This window comes from Micromys minutus (genome assembly GCF_963924665.1).
Source record: "Micromys minutus genome assembly, chromosome: 1".
NCBI lineage: Eukaryota > Metazoa > Chordata > Mammalia > Rodentia > Muridae > Micromys > Micromys minutus.
In genome coordinates this window covers 91,135,679-91,154,971 of record NC_137969.1, presented here as the reverse complement: position 1 = coordinate 91,154,971, position 19,293 = coordinate 91,135,679, and the positions used below count along the sequence as shown (strand labels likewise).

The 19,293-nt window shown below is 39.9% G+C and overlaps 1 protein-coding gene and 1 pseudogene across 2 annotated transcripts; both read left to right on the top strand.

Moving 5' to 3' along the window:
- Positions 1–553: 553 nt before the first annotated feature.
- On the top strand, positions 554–6,181 carry LOC308426113 (spermatogenesis-associated protein 31-like; the record flags this gene model as incomplete). Its single annotated transcript, XM_080923865.1, has 4 exons — positions 554–736; positions 2,771–2,843; positions 3,360–4,412; positions 4,512–6,181. The coding sequence occupies 4 exons, from the start codon at positions 554–556 to the stop codon at positions 6,179–6,181; spliced, it is 2,979 nt and encodes a 992-aa protein (XP_080779991.1).
- Positions 6,182–18,456: 12,275 nt separating this feature from the next.
- On the top strand, positions 18,457–18,757 carry LOC308440022 (synaptojanin-2-binding protein-like; annotated as a pseudogene). The gene has a single exon. The product of its transcript is annotated as a synaptojanin-2-binding protein-like (transcript).
- The last annotated feature ends 536 nt before the right edge of the window (positions 18,758–19,293 follow it).

The window sequence follows — 19,293 nt, the reverse complement described above, 5'->3', positions numbered from 1 at the left end:
TGTTCTCTACCACTTTTTGATGCACAGTCTCTCCTTAAACTCAGGGTTTGTGTTTTCTAGACAGACTGGTGTCCAGTAAGTCCCAGAAGTTCTCTTCTATCTGCTCTTCTTTGAGCTGAGATTATAAGAACTGGCATGCATGCCTAGCTCCTTATGTAGCTACTGTATTTCAACTCAAATCATCAAGATTGCCCAGTAACTGCTCTTAACCACTTGAGCTATCTCTCTATCCCTCAATCTAAGATTCTTTTTTAAGGAGCTAAAACTGATCTTAAAATACATCATGCTAAGATCCGCAAATGAGAAAAGGAACTAGGTAATATATGAGTTCCTGGGGAGGAGGGCAGTTAATAGACCATCAAAAAAAGTTGGAGTAGATAGAGTTGAAAGAAAGCTGAGGGGAAAATTTGTTTGTCTATGTTGCCCCTCCCCCGTTCTCAGAAGCCCTTTGTGATGTGGAGTCCTGGCTTTGTGATGGAGAGCCTCCAGGTCTATGATGTGGGCCTGAGTTATTTTTTAGCTCCCAGGAAGAACTCCCAAAAATGGGATTCAGATGGAGAATCTTGCCTCTCTTCTGGAAAGCATTTACACCACATGGCTGAACCCCAGCTCCACTATATGGGCAATGGACATGATCCTTGCCTTTGTGTGTGGACTGGGGCTCTACCTCCTGTTACTTCCTTTTCTTGAGAGTCATCTGTCTTCACCTCCATCAACTATAAAGTTCACCAGGAAGGTGAGAAACTATAAACTTAATCTAACAAAAAATTCTCTCCCTTTCCCTCTCCCTCTCCCTCTCCCCCCTTCTCTCTCTCTTTCTCTCCTCTCTCTTTCCTACCTCCCCCCCTGCATTTCTTTCTTAGTTTTTAAATTAGCATGCAAGAATTGGTTTTAATAATAGGATCTTCAAACAAAATTTGTTTTGATTGTCTGGGGTCTTCTACCTCTCCTCCTTTGTCTCCCTCCCCACCTTGTACTCCTCTAGTCCCCACAAGCTTCTTTTTGGCTTTCATGTCAAATGCATCTTTTCACATACTTTTTCTGCCTCAATACCATATTTTATTACAAATTTCCACTTTTCCAAATCAAGTAGAGAGATGAACAGCTGGAGAGAAATCTCCAGAAAAAAAAACAGAAATCTATTCTCCTGGGAGCTGGGGGTGGGGTTGAGAGCAGTCACCATAGCATCTCTCTGGAGCTCACAGTATTGTCTGTGGGGTGTGCTGGTGTGCCATGGCTTCATGTATAGGATTTGGACTCTTGAAATGGTTGGGGACCTCTGAAATAAGACAAGCATTGAGTACTGGTTCATCTGTCCTCTTCTCCTGTATAACCCTTTTCTCTATGAGCCTCAAACAGCATTAGATAAGAGGCCAGAGCTCAAGGTATCTAACTTAAAGAAAAAGAATTCTGCCTGGCAACTATGAAGCAACTGCAGGGATTTTGGCTTTTGAGCAGAAAAATGACAATTGTAGACATCTATGATTGGTTTCACAATAGAAAATCTTCCCTCCAATTTGTGTGTGTGTGTGTGTGTGTGTGTGTGTGTGTGTGTGTTATACATTTGTATGATATGTATCTGTATAATATGCATTGTGTGTTGTGTGTAGTGCTTATGTGCATGTGAAGGAGGTGCATATATTTATGCATCTATTAGGGGGGGTAAAGAAGAATATCAAATGTTCTCTATAACTCTCTCCTTATTTTCTTTAGACAGAGACTTTGCAACCCTAGTGCTATGGGAGGCAAGCATAAAAAAGGGGTTTCTGAGATTTGTTGTCTCCCAGCCTAACTCCAAGTTTGGAGTTTCTGTCTCTGCCTCCCATAGCACTAGGGTTTCTGACACAGGCAGGACTACACCTGGCTTTTTACATGAATGCTGGAGCCTAAATTTAGGTCCTTACACAGCAAGTGTTCTTACCCATTAGGTCATCTCCATGGCTCCCTTTTTTCTTAGAGAAAACATGTCAGGGAAAATGCTCAGTAAAGTACTTGCCTTGCAAACATGAAGACCCAAGTTTAGATACTCAGCACCTAGTTAGAAAGCCAGGCCTGTAGTCTCATGCTCGAAAGACAAACAGAAAAAAAAAATCCCTGAAGCTTCTTAAACAGCCAGTCTAACTGATTTAGTAAGAGACTGTACCTAGACAGCATGACAGGAGAATATTGACATGGATCTCTGGTCTCACACAGACACTCTCTCTCTCTCTCTCTCTCTCTCTCTCTCTCTCTCTCTCTCTCTCTCTCTCTCTCTCTCTCTCACACACACACACACACACACACACACACACACACACACATACACACACAAATGGGTGGAGAAAGAGAGAATAAGTATTTGAACTCATTTTTAAAATGTCAAGTTAAAACAACAAAAACAGAACCACTATCCAAGTTTGGTGGCACATTTCTTTAAACCCAGTACTTGAAAGTACATCTCTATGAGTTTAAGTTTAACATGCCTTATATAGTGAATTCCAAGCCATCCAGGGCTGAAGAAATGTCTTAGCTGTTAAGAACACTTTCTGTTCTTCCAGAGGAACCAAGTTTGCTTCCCAAACTGCATATCCCACAACCACCTACACTCTAACTACAGGAGATCCAACATACCCTTCTAGCCTCTGTTAGTGGTCAGACACACATCAAACACAAACACACACACACACACACACACATACACCATATTGAATTTAAAAATTCATGAATATTTAATATCTGCAGCTTCTCTAGATGAGATTGAGAATCTTTGTTTCTGTGTCTCATTTCTCAGCCTCAGATACAGATGACCTGGAAGAGCCAGTACAAGAAAAAGTTTAGGAATTATTGTAGGAATGATGCAAAAGGTAAGTCAGTCTCTCACATTCACTTGCTTGTGAGGAGTTAGCAGCATCTTTTCCAGGTGAGTAACAGAGGTTTAAGAGGAAGGTTACTGGGAAGGAAATCAGAATCCCATACTCAGGTTCCTGGATTAGAAGAAAGCTATGATGAGCCAGAGGACAGATGTTCCTAATAGGAAGGTCTCTAGACTCTTAGGAACAATGCTAAGTTTTGGGTTTGGAGGTGGGACCTTGAGTAAAGCTGATTCTTTCTTGAGATGACCGAATCCTTTCTCCCATAGATTATCTAGAAGGATCTTGGAGGATGACAGCTATGAGGGCTACTTATCAATGATTAAGTGCTGTCTATCCATGTACCCTGAAAGCTCTACAGATCATAGATCAGATGACCTTGAATGCTAATGAGCAGGCTCTGGAGTCTAATCTTGTGTTCTTTTCTAATGGGATACCCACAAATTTAGCTTGCTATAATAACCTTATGTCCTCCCTTCCACCATTATAACCCACTCTCCTAATTTCCAGCTTGGGGAGAATGCCTGAAAAAGTTGAAAGAAAAAGAAAAGGATAAGTTATTTCTAGAAGAAACAAGCCCAGGACACCATTTGAACTCTTTAGGGAATATGTTTAACTTACCAAGTGCTAAACAAGACAGCAGTACCCTGTCACCCTTCTGGAACCTGAAAGAAAAATCAGAAGAGCAGATGACCACTCAGAAACTATCATATCCCAAGATCTCAGGGGACCATTTTCAACAGAAATATGACCAGCTTTTCTGGGGTCTCCCTTCTCTCCACAGTGAGTCTCTGGTAGCTGCTGCCTGGATCCCTCAGGCAACATCAGCTCTCCCTTCTCCCTTTTTCTTATTCAATGTCATCTCAAGTGTTTATCCAATTCAACTGCAGGATAAAACGTCTCCAATGCTTCCCCACACACATTCTCTGTCCTATCTGGACCTCCAAGCTCCATCCTTAATTCTGTCTCCACTTAAATTTCAGTCCTCAGCTTTTAATCAAATCCATTTTCAATCCCCTCCCCCAGTCCTACTACCCTCTTCTATACCCTATAATAATGATTTTGGAACATCTTATTCTCAATCACAAAGTAAGCCACAATACTTCCCAACTGAAATAAAATACAGAGAAAGGTCCTCATTGACAAAACTAGAAAGTAGATTGACTTTACCCTTGATGGTCCAGAATCCTCAAGAAGCCTATGACATCTTGGCCCCTAACCCTTCCCAAGGCTTGGCAGTCTGTATCCTTCCTGATAATTTTCCCATCAGCTGTGAGCTCAGGGAGAAACTGGAGCAACACATTCAAAAGTGGCTCATTCAACATAAATGGGATTTTCCCCATAAGATCCAAGAGTCTGAAGAAGTGATGGTGCCTCAGAATGCAGTAACAGAAAATTGTCAAACCAGAGACAAACCTTGCACCTCACAAGCCCTTGTATCTACTGGTGAGCACAGCAAGGAAGGCCAGAAGGTGAAGTTCCAGCTAGAAAAGGAATCTGGCAAGAATCTGGGACCTATTCTAGGAAAGGTCCCAAAAAATCCAATCAGGGGTTTGGAAAAAAGTATAATAAAGACTAAGGGGGCAAACATTTTGGAATCAGAAAGCATTTCAGCTAAGTGCTTGAAGAATGACTCCAGAAATGACTCAACAAATCACATAGACAAAGATTTAGAAAACAACTTGAAAGCTTATTTGAGTACAAAGTCAGGGCAGATAAATCAAGGTCTGACCCCTCTGGGTGTGCAACAATTCTGTCTTGCTCTGGAAAATAGTTTTTACAAGTCTGACATCTATATTGAAACCAGAAATTTAGCAACCTTAACCAGTTCAAAAAAGTTCATGTGCTCTCAAGAGAAGCTTGCCTTTCTCAATCCAGAAACTCGACAGGCCCTGGAGGCACATGTTGTAAGGTTTTGGGTGAAGCATAGATGGGGTCTACCCCTTAAGATACTCAAGCTCATAAAGCTCTTTAAGTTAAAACGCACGGAGTCCTTGACTGCTGCACCCTGTAACCAGTCTTCCTCAACTAACTCTGTACATGAGACCAATTCAGCAGTTGAGGTAGCCAGATTCCTAGGAAAGCCATGCTTGAGACAGATGAAAATTAAAGATTCTTTTCCATTACCAGAGAATCTTCTTGTTTCATCTCCTTCATGTAAGAGGGCCATGAGAAGGCTTCCCTCTGGTGTTGACCATGAGCCTTCTACAGCCCTGCCAACCAAACCAGAGAGTGGGCATCATTCAGAAACTCTCACTTATAACTTTATAGACACACCCTCTCAAAGAAGAGGTGTCTTAAAGAAAGAGATAGAGAGCAAAGAAGTCCCTTTTATGCCTAGTGGAACTAGTGCCCAAAATTCAGGACCATACAACCTTCAGTCAAAAGTTGTGCCCTGTCCAAAACATTCCAGAAGCATGCTTCTTCCTGGAAACACTTTGAATTCCAATGTATTAGGTGACGTTTTAATGGTAGATGGGGGCAATGACCTGATACAGCAGAGACCCAGTACTCCAAAGCACCAAGTCTTACAGAAGGGCCGAATCAAGATGTTGGCCCCTACTTATCAAGGAGAAGATACTAAGAGACAGAGTGAAAGAAACTGTGAAGACAGGTGTAAGTTTATTTCAGTCAAGGAGAAAAAAGTCAACTCCGGAAGCCAAAACTATCAGACCCTTCCAAAAACCACACAGGTGATTCCAGAAAGCCTCTTCCAAAGACTTTTGAACCGCTTTCTGCAGTGGATTCACCCCACGGAAACAATCAAACGTCAGGAATATCATCCCCAAAAAGGTAATCTTACAGCAGCCACTGCCCAGAATCAACGAAGGCAAGTGAGAAACAAGCCATACACAGACAACAATGTTTCTGAGGCCCAGGAACTTATGACAGCTGTTGGACAGCTGTTAGAAAAGAAAATGATGCTGCAACATCAACTCTGTGCTTCAAAGCTCAACCAGCACAGGGAAGTTCCTCCAACCCCCACTTCTCGGTTTCCCCATGACCAAATGTCAGTCTCCTGCTTAGAGCAAAGGAGAGCACCCAGTTACCCTGCCACTTCCTCATGTCAGAGGTGTCCTACACAGGACAGGCACATCAGAGACCAACTGCCTCAGAAAAGTGTACACTTTAGCATGGAACCACAAATCCCACGGAATCCCAGTCACTTGTCCCCCAACTCAGCTTTGAACCTAGTGAATTCTTCCCAGAAGAGAACAACAGTGCCAGGAATCCCAAATCGCCATCTTTATTGTCCTAGGCACTGTGCCCCCCAGAGGAATGTCTGTAGACTTGCTCATTCCTCTGTAGTTCTTCCTAATAAGAAAACATAATTGAAAGAAAAAGATTAGTGAATGTAAAAATTATTTTTCTCATGTTAGCACATTCAAGATACTTAATTAATGTAGCCCAAAATACATGTTTTCCCCCATAAAAGGGTAATGGTTTCTGTCTGTTCCATGTTTTATATGGGCCTGGGCTTCCAGCAATGGGGGTGATTGACAGACATAGTATAAGCCCACCTCCACAGAAAGTCTTAACATCAAAACACTTGTCAGGGTTTGGGGAGACAGTACTGTGTGTAAAATGCCTGCTGCAGAAACATAAAGACCTTAGCTCAGATCTCTATCATACATGTACAAAGCCAAACATGGTGGTACACAGTTTTAATTCCAGTGCTAGAAATTAAAAAAAAAAAAAAAAAAAAAAAAAAAAAGCTTATTGGCTAGATGGCTACTCCAATTAGTGAGCTATAGGTTCACTAAGTGACCCCCTCTATCCAAAAAAAAAAAAAAAAAAAAAAAAAAAAAAAAGGAGCTACTGAGGAAGATACTCAAAATTGACCTGTAGTCTTTATACACATATATGTACAGTACACATGCTCCAAGGAGGCTCTTTCTGCTGTCGCTGCTGGCTCCTTGTCTTAGTTCGGGTTTTATTGCTCTGAACAGACACCATGACCAATGCAAGTTTTATAAAAAGACATTTACTTGGGACAGGCTTACAGGTTCAGTCCAGTTAGTATCAAGGCAGGAGCAAGGCAGAATTCAGGCAGTTATGGTGCTGGAGTAGCTGAGAGTTCTATATCTGCATCCAAAAGAAGCCAGGAATAGACTGGGCATCCTCAGGCAGCTAGGAGGAGTGTCTCCAAGCCCACCCCCAGAGTGACATACTTTCTCCAACAAGGCCACACCTTCTAATAGTGCCACTCCCTGGGCCAAGCATATGCAAACCATCACACTCCTGCTGCCGTAATTTATCAAGCGTTTGTGACCAAAGAGAGAGATAGGGAAAAGAAATTAGATGTCCTGATGATAAAGATTGGATTTTCCCCAAGGAACTTGACAGCTGTAATCAGCAGGAAGTAGTCTAAAAATGTCTACACCTCCTTTCTCCTCTAACCTTTCTCTCCTACCTAGTGTTGAAGTGTTAGAAGGGATTAGGGTAGAATAAGGATCAGAAGGGTGTTAGATATAAGAACCCCAAAGCAGCCTCCCTCCAAAGCATGCCAACACCTATTGTATGGAAAATTAGAAGAAAGCAGAACCATTTACAGAAAGAACATGTTCCAAACTGTGCTACACAAAAGATATAGAATAAATACAGCTTAGGGGTCTCACATACATGGTGAAGGGCTGATGGCATGTTTTTGTTCACCATGGTAAGATTATGCTTGAATTATTTAAATGCTGCTTTTTCTCCGCCTTCATATTTTATTGCAATCTGTAAGTGTAATGTTTATTCCAAGTATCTCCTGTTTCAAGTTTGTGTAAGCATTAGTCCCCATGTATTACCTAACTTGTCAATAAAAGCTAATCATCCAATGGCTGGGCAGAAGAAAAGTGAGGATAGGCTTCCCTAGTCAGGGAGGCAGGGAAGGAGGGAGGGAGGAAAAGAGGGAGGGAGGGAGGAAGGAAGAGAGGGAGAGAAAGAGAGAGAGAGAGAGAGAGAGAGAGAGAGAGAGAGAGAGAGAGAGGTATTCACCAAGAGAAGGAGTTTCAGAGACACAGAGACATATGGGAGAATACATCTGAAGCCCAGAGAGCCAGACCAATACTAAAATGCAAGTATCTTGGGGATTTTGGCTAGGAGGTAGCCAGATTAGCTTAAAGTAATTGTAAATTGCCCAGCTTCTATGTGGTAAATCTTAATTAAATAAAGTTAAAAGTCTCATTTCATTTGGGAGCTAGCCAGGATTTTTAAAAGCTGCCATTAAAAAATACATTTATTTTTTAATAATAATTAAAATTAGCATCATACTCATCCCGATGAAACAGAAATGGTGCCTAACATCAACATTGGGAATAGTCTGGTACCTATATAAATATAGGGATAGTAACCACAGGCCCCTGGGATCTGAATGCTGGTACCACTGCCTTCTCTTGAAGATGGACAACCAAGTTAGCTTCCAGAGTGGCTCCAGCATGGATAATGGAGCTGGAACTGGCAAGAGGGTCTGGAACTTGAAGAAGAATAGTTTATTGTTCTACTGCTGAATCTCAGATTTGCAAGACGTCTCACACTTGCAGACAGCAACATAGCATATCCAGAATTAAGACTCATTTTGCACATTACAGATTTTAAAAGTAATTTTATGTTATTCATATTAAACAAACAATTGGGCTGAAATTATAACAAATTAACCAAATGTGCTCTTGGCCAAGACTACACTGCAACATATTCTTTTTCTAAATGTAAATATACTGAGTGCTATGCATTTGCTGTAATAATTACTTTCCATTCAAATTCCAAAACATATATCTTAGCTGGTTCAAAAAGCTAATGATATGCAATCAGGCACTATGATCTCAAATTAGATGAGACAGGATGTTCAGAAAGAGAGGGGCAAGTAAGGGAGTAAGAGAGAGATGATGATGAGACAGACATGTACCAGTCAAAATAATAGTTCCTTTCTTCCCAGGTTCTCCTTTTCACAAAAATTATTAGAAAAAGTATATTAACAACCCTATGGCAACTCTACAAAATGTAAAGAAACTGGATCTTGGGACTTGAAACAACAGAGTGGAAAACTTCACATGTTATTTCTGCTTCCCATAGTTGCTGTACTGTGTACTTAAGAAGCTCTGAATCTAGAGCTAAAATAAACACAGACAGGCCAAAAAGTAGAGGAGGTGGAGAAGCTTGTTCTTTGTAACCAATGATATGAGACAATGGTAGCCTTACAGAATATAAACTAATTTTTTTGACAAAGCTACATGCTCAAAAAATAAAAAAGAACCCCTTCTTTATCACACAGATTTAATATATTTCCTTCCATGAGCCAAAGAAAGAACTCATAGAAAAACTATGATGATCAATAAAACCTTCCATTTGTTGGTACCCACTGGGAGAAAGTAACAACCACCACCATTAAATTATCATCTAATTTGCAAAACATTATATTTGTATTTTACTACAAGAACAAATATGCCACTTTTGGATGCTAATGGAAATTCACTGACAGTATAAGAAAAGAAAAAGGACTAATTGGTTGACTAAAGGCAGAAGACAAGAGTTCAGTTACAAGTGGCCATGTTGGGTGGCTCACAACTACATATAACTCCTTGTCCAGGAGAACTGACACCCTTTTCTGGCCTCTCTGGACACACACACACACACACACACACACACACACAATAATGTAGCACTTTCGATAAACATACTTAGATAATCTGAAGAAAAAATGTGTTAGATATCTTTGGGTTTACAGTCTTCTCAAATGCATCTGAAACACCTATGACGGTAACACTTTAGGCTATAAAATAAATCTTCAAAAGTATAAAAGAGCAGATAATTATGTGGAGAATAACTTCTGTCCAATGAGAAACTAAATTAAAAATTAGCAAATATTTAAAGAAATATAAAATACCAATCAGAACTGAGAGGAAATTAATTCTCTCTCTCTTTCTCTCTCTCTCTCTCTCTCTCTCACACACACACACACACACACAAAGATAATTTGGAATGAAAAAATTCAAACACAAAATATAAGGAATCTGTAGGTTAAACCTATAGAAGTGCCCGGGTACAGATTAATAGCTTGAGTATTTTTTTAATGTTAGAACAGAGAGATCTCTGGTTAGATAACCGTCTGACCTTTTAAAAAACTAGACAAAATAGAATTGTAAATCTAAAGGATGAATGAAATTAATACAAACAAGAGGAGCCAAGGAAACAGAAAAATTAAGCAAAATAGTTTGAAAAGATTTTTTTCAATTCAATGAAAGTTTAAAAATTATAAATTAGCACACTTAGAAATGTGAGAAATGGTACAAGTACTGGCCTGAATTTAAAAAATCAAAAGCAGTAATAAAATGTGAATTTTCACGTTCGTTTCAGTATAACAAATTACCAACATGGCTGGATGGCTTAACAACAGGACCAGGACGTTATGTCTTTGATGGATTTTCTTAATTAGTAACCAATATGGGATGGCCCATTCCACTGTAGTTGGAGCCACGCCTGGGCAGGTGGTTCTGGGTATACAAAAAATTAAGATGAGCAAGCCATGGGAGAAACCAAGAATATAGCACTGCTTCAAGACCTCTGGCTTTGTTTCTGCTTCCAGTTTTCTACCTTGAGTTCTTGTCCTGAATTCCCTCAGTGGTAGAATATAGCCTGAGTGTTGCAGGCTAAAATGGACCCTTTCCTGCCCAAATTACTTTTGGTTATGGTGTTTTTTTCACAATAGAAATTCTAAGACACAGTCTTTGTTCCTCCTTCTTCATGTGCAGTGCTTTACAGAATCTCTGTTTGTGTGTGCTCACACACATACATGTAGTACATGTAGCTCATGATGGTATACATTTTTTAATCTTCCTTCCTGCTCATACTTTTTATGTTTTATTAAATCCTGTCATGAACCTATCTCTCATAATCTAAGATTCCAGCTGTGTCTTTAAGCCTTATGAACAAATTTTGCTCTGCAGATAATCAATATGGTTTTCCTTGAACTTTCGATTTTGTTTCCCTAATTTAAGTCCTCACCCAACCCTGGCTCCATACTACTTAGTGGTCAGAGCTTTACATAAGCCTTGGGATCCAGAAGAACAAAGTCTCTTGTCTCATGCTTCATTATGAGTAGAATTTTCTGTTATGCAATAAATCTTCATATATACACCCACTTGTGTTTACTATGTAAAATTTTTCCCTCTCATCTTTAATGTCACCTAAAATTTGATCAAATTGTTTGTTCTTTATTCTAAGAAATAGTCTTATTTCTCAGCTTTATAGTTTGTGTCTAATTATCTTTATAAATCTTGCTTTATGACACTATATTTTAGTTATTCTTTTTTATTAATATAAGACTACAACATTATCTAATTTAACTACAACTGACTTGTAAAATACATATTTTTGTAAGAATAATACAATTTTAATTTAACTTCTTCTATACATTTTAGACATATTTTTAATGTTTTATGTAGGAAGTTTTTGTTCACGTTATCTCTGTATTTATACGTTTGGAGAGAACATTGTTTGTTGCCAAGGGCCGCCAAGCCTGGGAGTCAAACACAGGTGTAGCTTTAAAGATTGATAGTCTCTGGACATTCTAGTTCTCTAACTATACTGAAGGTTTATTGATACCTTCTAAAATGTCCTAAAAGGATGAAGTAACCTGGACAACAGAGAGAAGATAGACAGAATCAACATGAAACTTGGGAAGAACCATATAAACAGACGAGCGTAGGCACTTCAGAAGTTACTTTCCAGGAACGAAATGTAGAAGAGAGCCACGTGAAACTTTCCTAAGAAGAGTAAGAAAAGTAGAGGCAGGTGTCTCAGAAAAGTTTAATAAGATAATACCCATCATATTTGATTATAACTAGGTTCAGAGGGATCACAGAAAAACTGCAAAAGAAACCAAAATGCAACTGAGATTTGAAGTTGGATGCGAAGGTTAGAAATATTTAAAAGAGAACAGACATTAAATCATCCATTGAGGAGCCTGATTATCACAGATACTTAATACTTCATAGGAAATAAAGACATGAAGATGATTGGTCGGAAATACATATATAAAGCTCAGAGTGTGGCTCAGGGTCTAGTATTCATGAGAAACTGGGTTCTACTTCCAACATGGGGGAAAGAGGAGTCTAACTCAACTTATCAGATATATAAAAACCTTGCATTCAGCCCTATATCTTTCTATTGAAGAATACAGCAACCTTATTACTTTAGCAAGTTAAGTAAATCACCTACTTTAAAAAACAAGTATATTTACCTTCAGATTTCTCATGTGTGTAAATCTTTACTATTATTCAACACTTCGAGAGGACCACATGTTACTTTGACTCTACTATTTGTATGTTTATGAAGAGGTGTCTTATCCATTCATTTCACTTTTCTATGTGCACTGCCTGGTTTTGTGTCAACTTGATTACAAGCTAGTGTTATCAGAGAGGAAGAAACATCACTTGGGCAAATGCCCTTATAAGATTCAGCTGTAAGAAATTTTCTCAATTAGTAATTGATGGGGGAAAGGCCCATCCAATTGTGGGTTCTATAAGAAATCAGGATGAGCAAACCAAGAAGAGAAAGTAAGTAGCACCTGTCCATAGCCTTGGCATCGTCTGCTACCTCTAGGATACTGTCCTGTTTGAGTTCCTGTCCTGACTTCCTTTGGTGATGAACAGCGATGTGGAAGTGTAAGCTGAATAAACCCTTTCCTCTTCAACTTGGTTTTGAGTCATGGTGTTTCAAAGCAGCAATAGAAACCCTAAAACATTATGTTAGTATTTAAACAAACATAAAATTTAATATAAAGCAAAGTGGCCATTGAAAGTCAAATTTCGTTGTTCTTAGCAGAATGTGGAGAAATGTGCAGGTTCCCCTAGGAGAAGAAAATATAAATAAGAGGTCTGGTCTGCCTCATGGTCCCTATATTCACTTTCCTAATGAATCTCTCCTTTCATCTAAGGACAGTCTCTGTTGGCCCTGGAAGGGATAGAAGGGCCCACACTGAACAGTGGCAGCCGGATGCATACCTCTCTCCTGTGGGCTTTCACTTTTCCAAGTAAGGTTAAACTGCTTTCTGTTGATTAGCAACATAAGTTCTTTCTAGACTGACAAAAGCAAAGCAGACAACAACAAAAAGCCCAGAGAACTAGTTAAAATAAGCTTAGTCGCCAAGACATGGCTTCTTTAAGATAAATCTTGTCACAGACACTACTTAGCTTTCTTATTGAGTTTTTAGTATCTCTAAAGACTCTGAGTTGGGATTTCTGCAAAGCTCTCAAGATGACTGAAAGACAAATCTAAACTTTTTATTCAGTGGTAGTTTGAATGAAAATTGCCCCCATAGGCCCATAGGGAGTGGCACTATAAGGGAGTGTGACCTTGTTTGGAGTAGCTGTGGCTTTGATAGGGGGAAATGTCACTGGGGGTGGGCTTTGAGGTCTCAGATGCTCAAGCTAGGCCTAATGTCTTACTCTCTTCCTGCTGTCTAATAAACAAATTGTAAAATGCTCCACTACCTCTCCAGCGCCATGTCTGACTGTGTGTTGCCAAACTTCCCACCATGACCACAGTGGACTAAACCTGTCAACTTTAAGTCAGAACAATGAAATGTTTCCTTCATAAGAGTTGCTGTGGTCATGGTATCTCTTCACAGCAGTAGAAACTCGAAGATATATTTTATCGTGGCTATTGACTCTTTTAAATTTTTTCTTTTTTTTTTTAATATGGAATCTCATCATGCAGTCTCATCTCAGATATACTAGGTAGCTGAGGCTGGCTTAGAATTTCTTAGAATTTCTTTTTGCCTCAACCTCCCAATTGTTCTTGGTTTAAAACATAAACAAATGACACTGACCTTTTGACAAAGCAATTGGACTATACAAATAGCACTGTGCTTGGTTTCTGGCTCTGCCAGATTCACTCACTTTAGGCTCAGCGTATTTGAGCTTCAGACGTAAAAAAAAAATGGTTCATCATTCTGGTATTTTACAACCAGCAGGTGGTTCTTAAGTGACAGGACCCTGGGGGAAGTGCCACCGGGAAGGAGAGAACCAAGAAGCTAGAGAAGTTGAAAACAGGAGGTTTTTTTTGTTTGTTTGTTTGTTTGTTTTTTTTTTGTTTTTTTTTTTTTGTTTTTTTCTTTTTGGCTTGAGAAAATTTAATAGGTTATTCATTCATAAAAACTCAATTAGCTACAAAGAAGGTTGCAAGCCTACATACTCCCTAACAGTTTCTAGTTGGCCACAAAGAGACCTGCAGACTGAGGCAGTGTCTCAGGACCAGTCTAGGCACTTAGGAAGGTGACTCAGCAGGTTTGCCTAGTTCCAAGCCAGCCCGGGTTACAGTGAATTCCAGATTAGCCAGAGTAAGAAAAAAAAAAATCTCCACATGACCTAATACATGCTACATGTATAGAAAGGAACATGTCAATTGCAAGTATCTAGATAGAAGAAAATAAAATGAATCAACATATCTTTGAATCTGCGTTGTTCTCTGCTGTGCAATTTTGGGATAATTTAATACTGCTGCTTGATACAGCAGTTCTACGTGAACTCCCTCCCGATAGGATAATTTACAGTAGAAACCGTGCTCTACACTGAATCTGGCCCAGCAGACTTGCAGGCTAAAGTGCTCAGGCAGGGATCAGGGCAGGACCGGAGTGCCTGGTGACCCATTTCCTTGTTGCTCGGTAGGTCTTCTTACAAAATGGACAAGACAAATCTTGGGGCTCCAGATGCTCCCAGTCTGGAGCCCCGAGAACAGGAGGTCTTATATAAGCTGATGGCTTATGCCAAGCAAATTTATTAACAAGTACAGCATCTTATATACAGTATGTATATGTAAGAATCAACCAGTGTTCCACAAAAGGAACAAGAATATCTCAAGTGCATTGCAGATTGCACACACAGCAGCAGTCTTGGAAATGATAACTCTAAATTCTTCAGGGGAAAGAGACAGATTCCCAGGAACAAAAACCTCAACACCTTGTAGGCTCTGATCTTAGCTACAGACCAGACCTTGCCAAGTTTGTATCTGGGCAAGGGCCACAAAACTAGTATTAACTTTGACCTTTCCTTGGGGCCAGGATGACCCAAGAATCTCTCAGAATCCACAACGAAAGGACAAAGACCAGAACTGTCACATGTGGTAAGGGGTTTAGGATAGTGTAAGAGCTTAACAGCTACAACAAGTGAACAGTGAAGGAAATGCCATATTTCCCATTGTAGGATTCACCGGCTGGCTGCCATCTTTAGATACAACACTTTGCCCAGCTTTCCAGTTGTCACTTTTTATTATGCAGCCCATCTTTGTGCAAGCTGGTCGATGACATTCATGGTTACAAAAGCCTGCAATGGCTTCTGGACCAGGTCACATTACTGAGTTGGACCTCTGCTTTTCAGGGTAGCAGAAGAAATATTTTTTCCCTTTCTAGAATGTTCTGCTTCTACTCTGCAGGTCTTATGGGGGTCTTTCTCAGAAAGGTTGTTCTATGTGAAGTCCCTGGAACTCCCTCTTTCTAAATTTTTTATGAGCCACTTTGCTCCAAAGAGGCTATAACTTGGTTTTGAAAATCAGATTCACTTTATTTGATGCTAAATTCAGCCCTTTAAATTTACTGGATATGAACTGTATAGTACTATAGCCATCAGCTACAAACAACAACTGAACACTTGAAGCTTAGTCAGTACCCTCAGCCAAGACAGTGACTTAAATGAGATACATCAGTAAAATTGGCTTCACTCAATTTTTTCCCTTACTGTAGTTACTGCAAACATGCATTTTTCATTCTCTTTCTGTTGAACAGCACAACACTAGAATGCCAGTCAATCCTTGTCTTAGAAGACAGAAAAGGTCAGAAAGGTTCATCAACCTCACTCTGGTCTTGCAAACCTGGAAGAGACTCCACTCACTATAAAGTGAGATTTTGCCCATATTTGCTATCATGGCCTATGGAGACCTGGGGTGCTCTACCATGGTTCATGGAAAGTTTAAGCAGGAACTGGCAATTCTGGATAAATGAAAAGTTAGGAAGTAGCAGAGACAGGGATAAAAACCTTACTGGTACCCATGTTATTCTCTCGCCTACTTGTCTGTGTCCTGGGCTGCCATTTATATGAATACCTTCCTTTTTTCCTCCTTAACAGCAAGTTTAGCTAAAAGTGGAGTCACAAACGATAAAATAAAACACTAAACTATGGAACAAGTGTCTTTGAGAGTTGCTTACACTTATCATAGGAGTTTGACAAATTATCTTACAGATGACTGTCTACTTCTAAGAATACCTGCAGGAGTTTGCAGCTCTATCCATCCCCTGTCCAGCATCAACATTCCAAATGGATTTACCTTTCTACCCCACACATCCTGTCTGTCACTTTACTGGTCCGTGTTTGGAGTCTAGGCCTGGCTCACAGATTTAGGTGCTGGAGTAGGTAGGGGGTGAGTTCTCATGGGAATTCCCAGAATGTCTGCAACTGTTCCCAAGCAAAACGTATCTGTGCTGAGGTCTCTAGATCCACTCTGCAGAGTTGGGTCTAAGTTTTTACAGGCAAGTACCTCTCTCAGAGCAGATTAGAAAAACAATGGCAGGAGACAAGGAGAGTCATGGGACCACAATCCTAAAACTACAATTCCCATAAATCTGTGTCTCCTTGCTCCCCACAGCATTGGTTGGTGGGTTGAGAAAATAAAGTGTTTGTTTACCCCTGCCCCTGGAAAGCCATGGTTTTTGTTTGTTTGTTTGTTTTGTTTTGTTTTGTTTTTCCACATTTCCAGAATCCTGAACATAAGACTAAAACCACCATTAATTTTTTTGTTGGATTCTGGGGTGGTTGTGGGGGCAGGTGCAGACAAACATTAACATTTGAAACACAATGCAGCAGAATATGAGAAACACTAAGAACACTTGAACTACACAGTTTGATAGTATTTGGGTAACTTCAGAAGTCATGCAAATGATTTATGCTCAAATGACTATATACCAAAGCATGGACAATTATGTACTTGTAACAGGATAATTTCATGTGTGTATGCTCGCGTATGTCTATTTGCCTGTTTGTGTGTGCCTATAGGTATATGGAGAGATCAGAGAACAACCCGGGCCTTCTGCCTGGGACTTCCACCTTGGTTTTTAAGACACAGCTTCTCACTGACCTGAAGATTACTGATAAAGCTAGACTGGCTGGCCAGCAGCCCCAGGTATCACATGTGTTTTCTCCCACAATTCTGTTACAAAAGTATCCACCACACCCTTTACTTCTTGACTTGAGTTTTGTGGATGAAATTCCTGCTTCTGCTACCCAAATGCTGGGATCTCACAAGTGTGCCACTATGCCAGGCTCAAGCTCAAATATCTTTTCTACTTAAGACACATACTGATATCTATCAGACACCACTAAGTATGGCCTTCTAGTCTTTACCTCACTTGCAGTATAAGATCAGAAGGTAAATATGGGAACTATAGAGTAGAAAATAGACAGGAAAGCCAAGATAGGAGTTGTCATGGTAGCAGTGGCTTTTCGGAAGAGGTTACAAGCTGGGCTTTGAAAGATGCTAAGGAGAAATGGAGCAATGAGTCCTCAGATAGAAGACCCCAAAGTATGACAACATTGTGCATCTATTCTATTTGTCTATAAAATGATGAAGAAAGAAAAAAATCAGAGTCATACACAGACACCATAGAACTTCATGAAGGCTCCTTTAGGGTTAAAGATACAGCTTAGTGGTAAGGGGCTTTCCTAGCAGTGTGAAACTCAGGTTCAGTGTCTGGTGTCCCCCAAATAGGCCTTTTGGCTCCTTTCTAAGAAGTGTCTAAAAGGAGTCAGGCTAGGAACTATTTCCTCTTCTGTCTGAGTTGGGCTGACAGAATGAAGAATCCTTCTTTTATCGATGAGGTCAAGGTTTATTTAAATCAAGAAGTTAGTTCTGAATATTAAAATGTTCACATCTTCCTGATCAACTAATCATAGACATGGGAAGTTTTCCAGAAAGATTATATATGAATGAATATCCCATCACACACTTGCCATAATGGATAATATTTACAAATGCAGCAATTCTGGTCACCTATTATATAATTAAAAAAAAAAAAACTTACACTCAGCTTTAAGAGAATATATAAACAAAATACTAGTGAGAATCAGATCTCTATATTAGCCAGACATGTAAAGGACTTTTTTTCCAGATATGGTTAGAAAGGTGCACCCACCATTTGTTTGGTGATTTTCCCCACTTGTTCACCATTCTTCCCTTTCCTTAAGAAGTGTTTGATATTTCCCCTGCACAAGTCTGACACCTTATAAAATCATGCCCTAATTGAGAAGGGCATTCTTAAACTTTCCCATTTCCAACCTATCTCACTGTTGCCCAGAACTTCCCTCTCATCCCATTATAAAAGAGGGGAGTGAGTCATTAGGAAAGACTAAGATTTTGCCCTTCTTTAGTCTAAAATGTATTACCGAGAATAGTAATCAAAGCATTCTGGTACTGGGACAGGGATAGAGAGTCACTTAGACAAACAAAATAAAATACGGCTTTAAAAAAAAAACCCTGGTAAAAGCTATGCTGGGGAGGCGGCGCGGAGCTTGATTCACCTTCACCTGTGCTGGGGGCACCCGCTGACCCCGGGTTTCCGCCCGGAGAGCAGTCAGACATGAACGGACGGGTGGATTATTTTGTCTCGGAGGAAGAGATCAACCTGACGAGAGGACCTTCGGGTAAATGGCGAAGACCTGAAGAACTTGCTGCACCAAGATGCCGTAGACCTCTTTCGTAATGCAGGATGTGATGTGTCCCTGAGAGTACAGCACAGGTTACCAGTGCAGAATGAACCTATAGTACATGGAGGTGGAGGAGAGCCAAGTGGAGTTCCTGTAGCTATGATGCTGCTGCCAGTGTTCGCCCTCACCATGGTAGCAGTTTGGGCCTTCGTGAGATACCGAAAGCAGCTTTGAAACACCTCTTGTCTTCCAGTGTGTCCAATGAACTCTCTCTCACCGTCTCTGACCTCCCCCCATGTTCTTTCTTCCCACATAGCCAACAAATGATTTAAAGTGACTACTTATCACCTAAAACCTTGCTATTCAAAATCTTCAAGACTTCAAATTCTAATGGAAGAGTAAAGAGATTATTTGAAGAAAAGCTGGGGGGTTGGGGGGGGGGGAGAAGCCTTGCTTAGAATAAATGAGAAGTTACATATTTCACTAGGACTGCCAATAAAATTCAGCTATCATCCAAAGAGAAAAAGCTCAGTCTTCCTGTCTCCATGGATGACACCTTTTTCTTAGCCAGTGTGCTCTGAAGGCTAGCTGTGCTATGTGAATGGAGGAGCTGATTTTTTTTTTTTTTTAATGCTTTTTCTTGGGAAGTATTTGTGGCCTTTAACTTGTAACTATATACTTAGATGCCTATATTGGACATAGGCGGATGAAGTTTTTTCTTTTTCTTTTTTTTTTTACTTAAAAAAGAAAATACATATATGCATTAATAT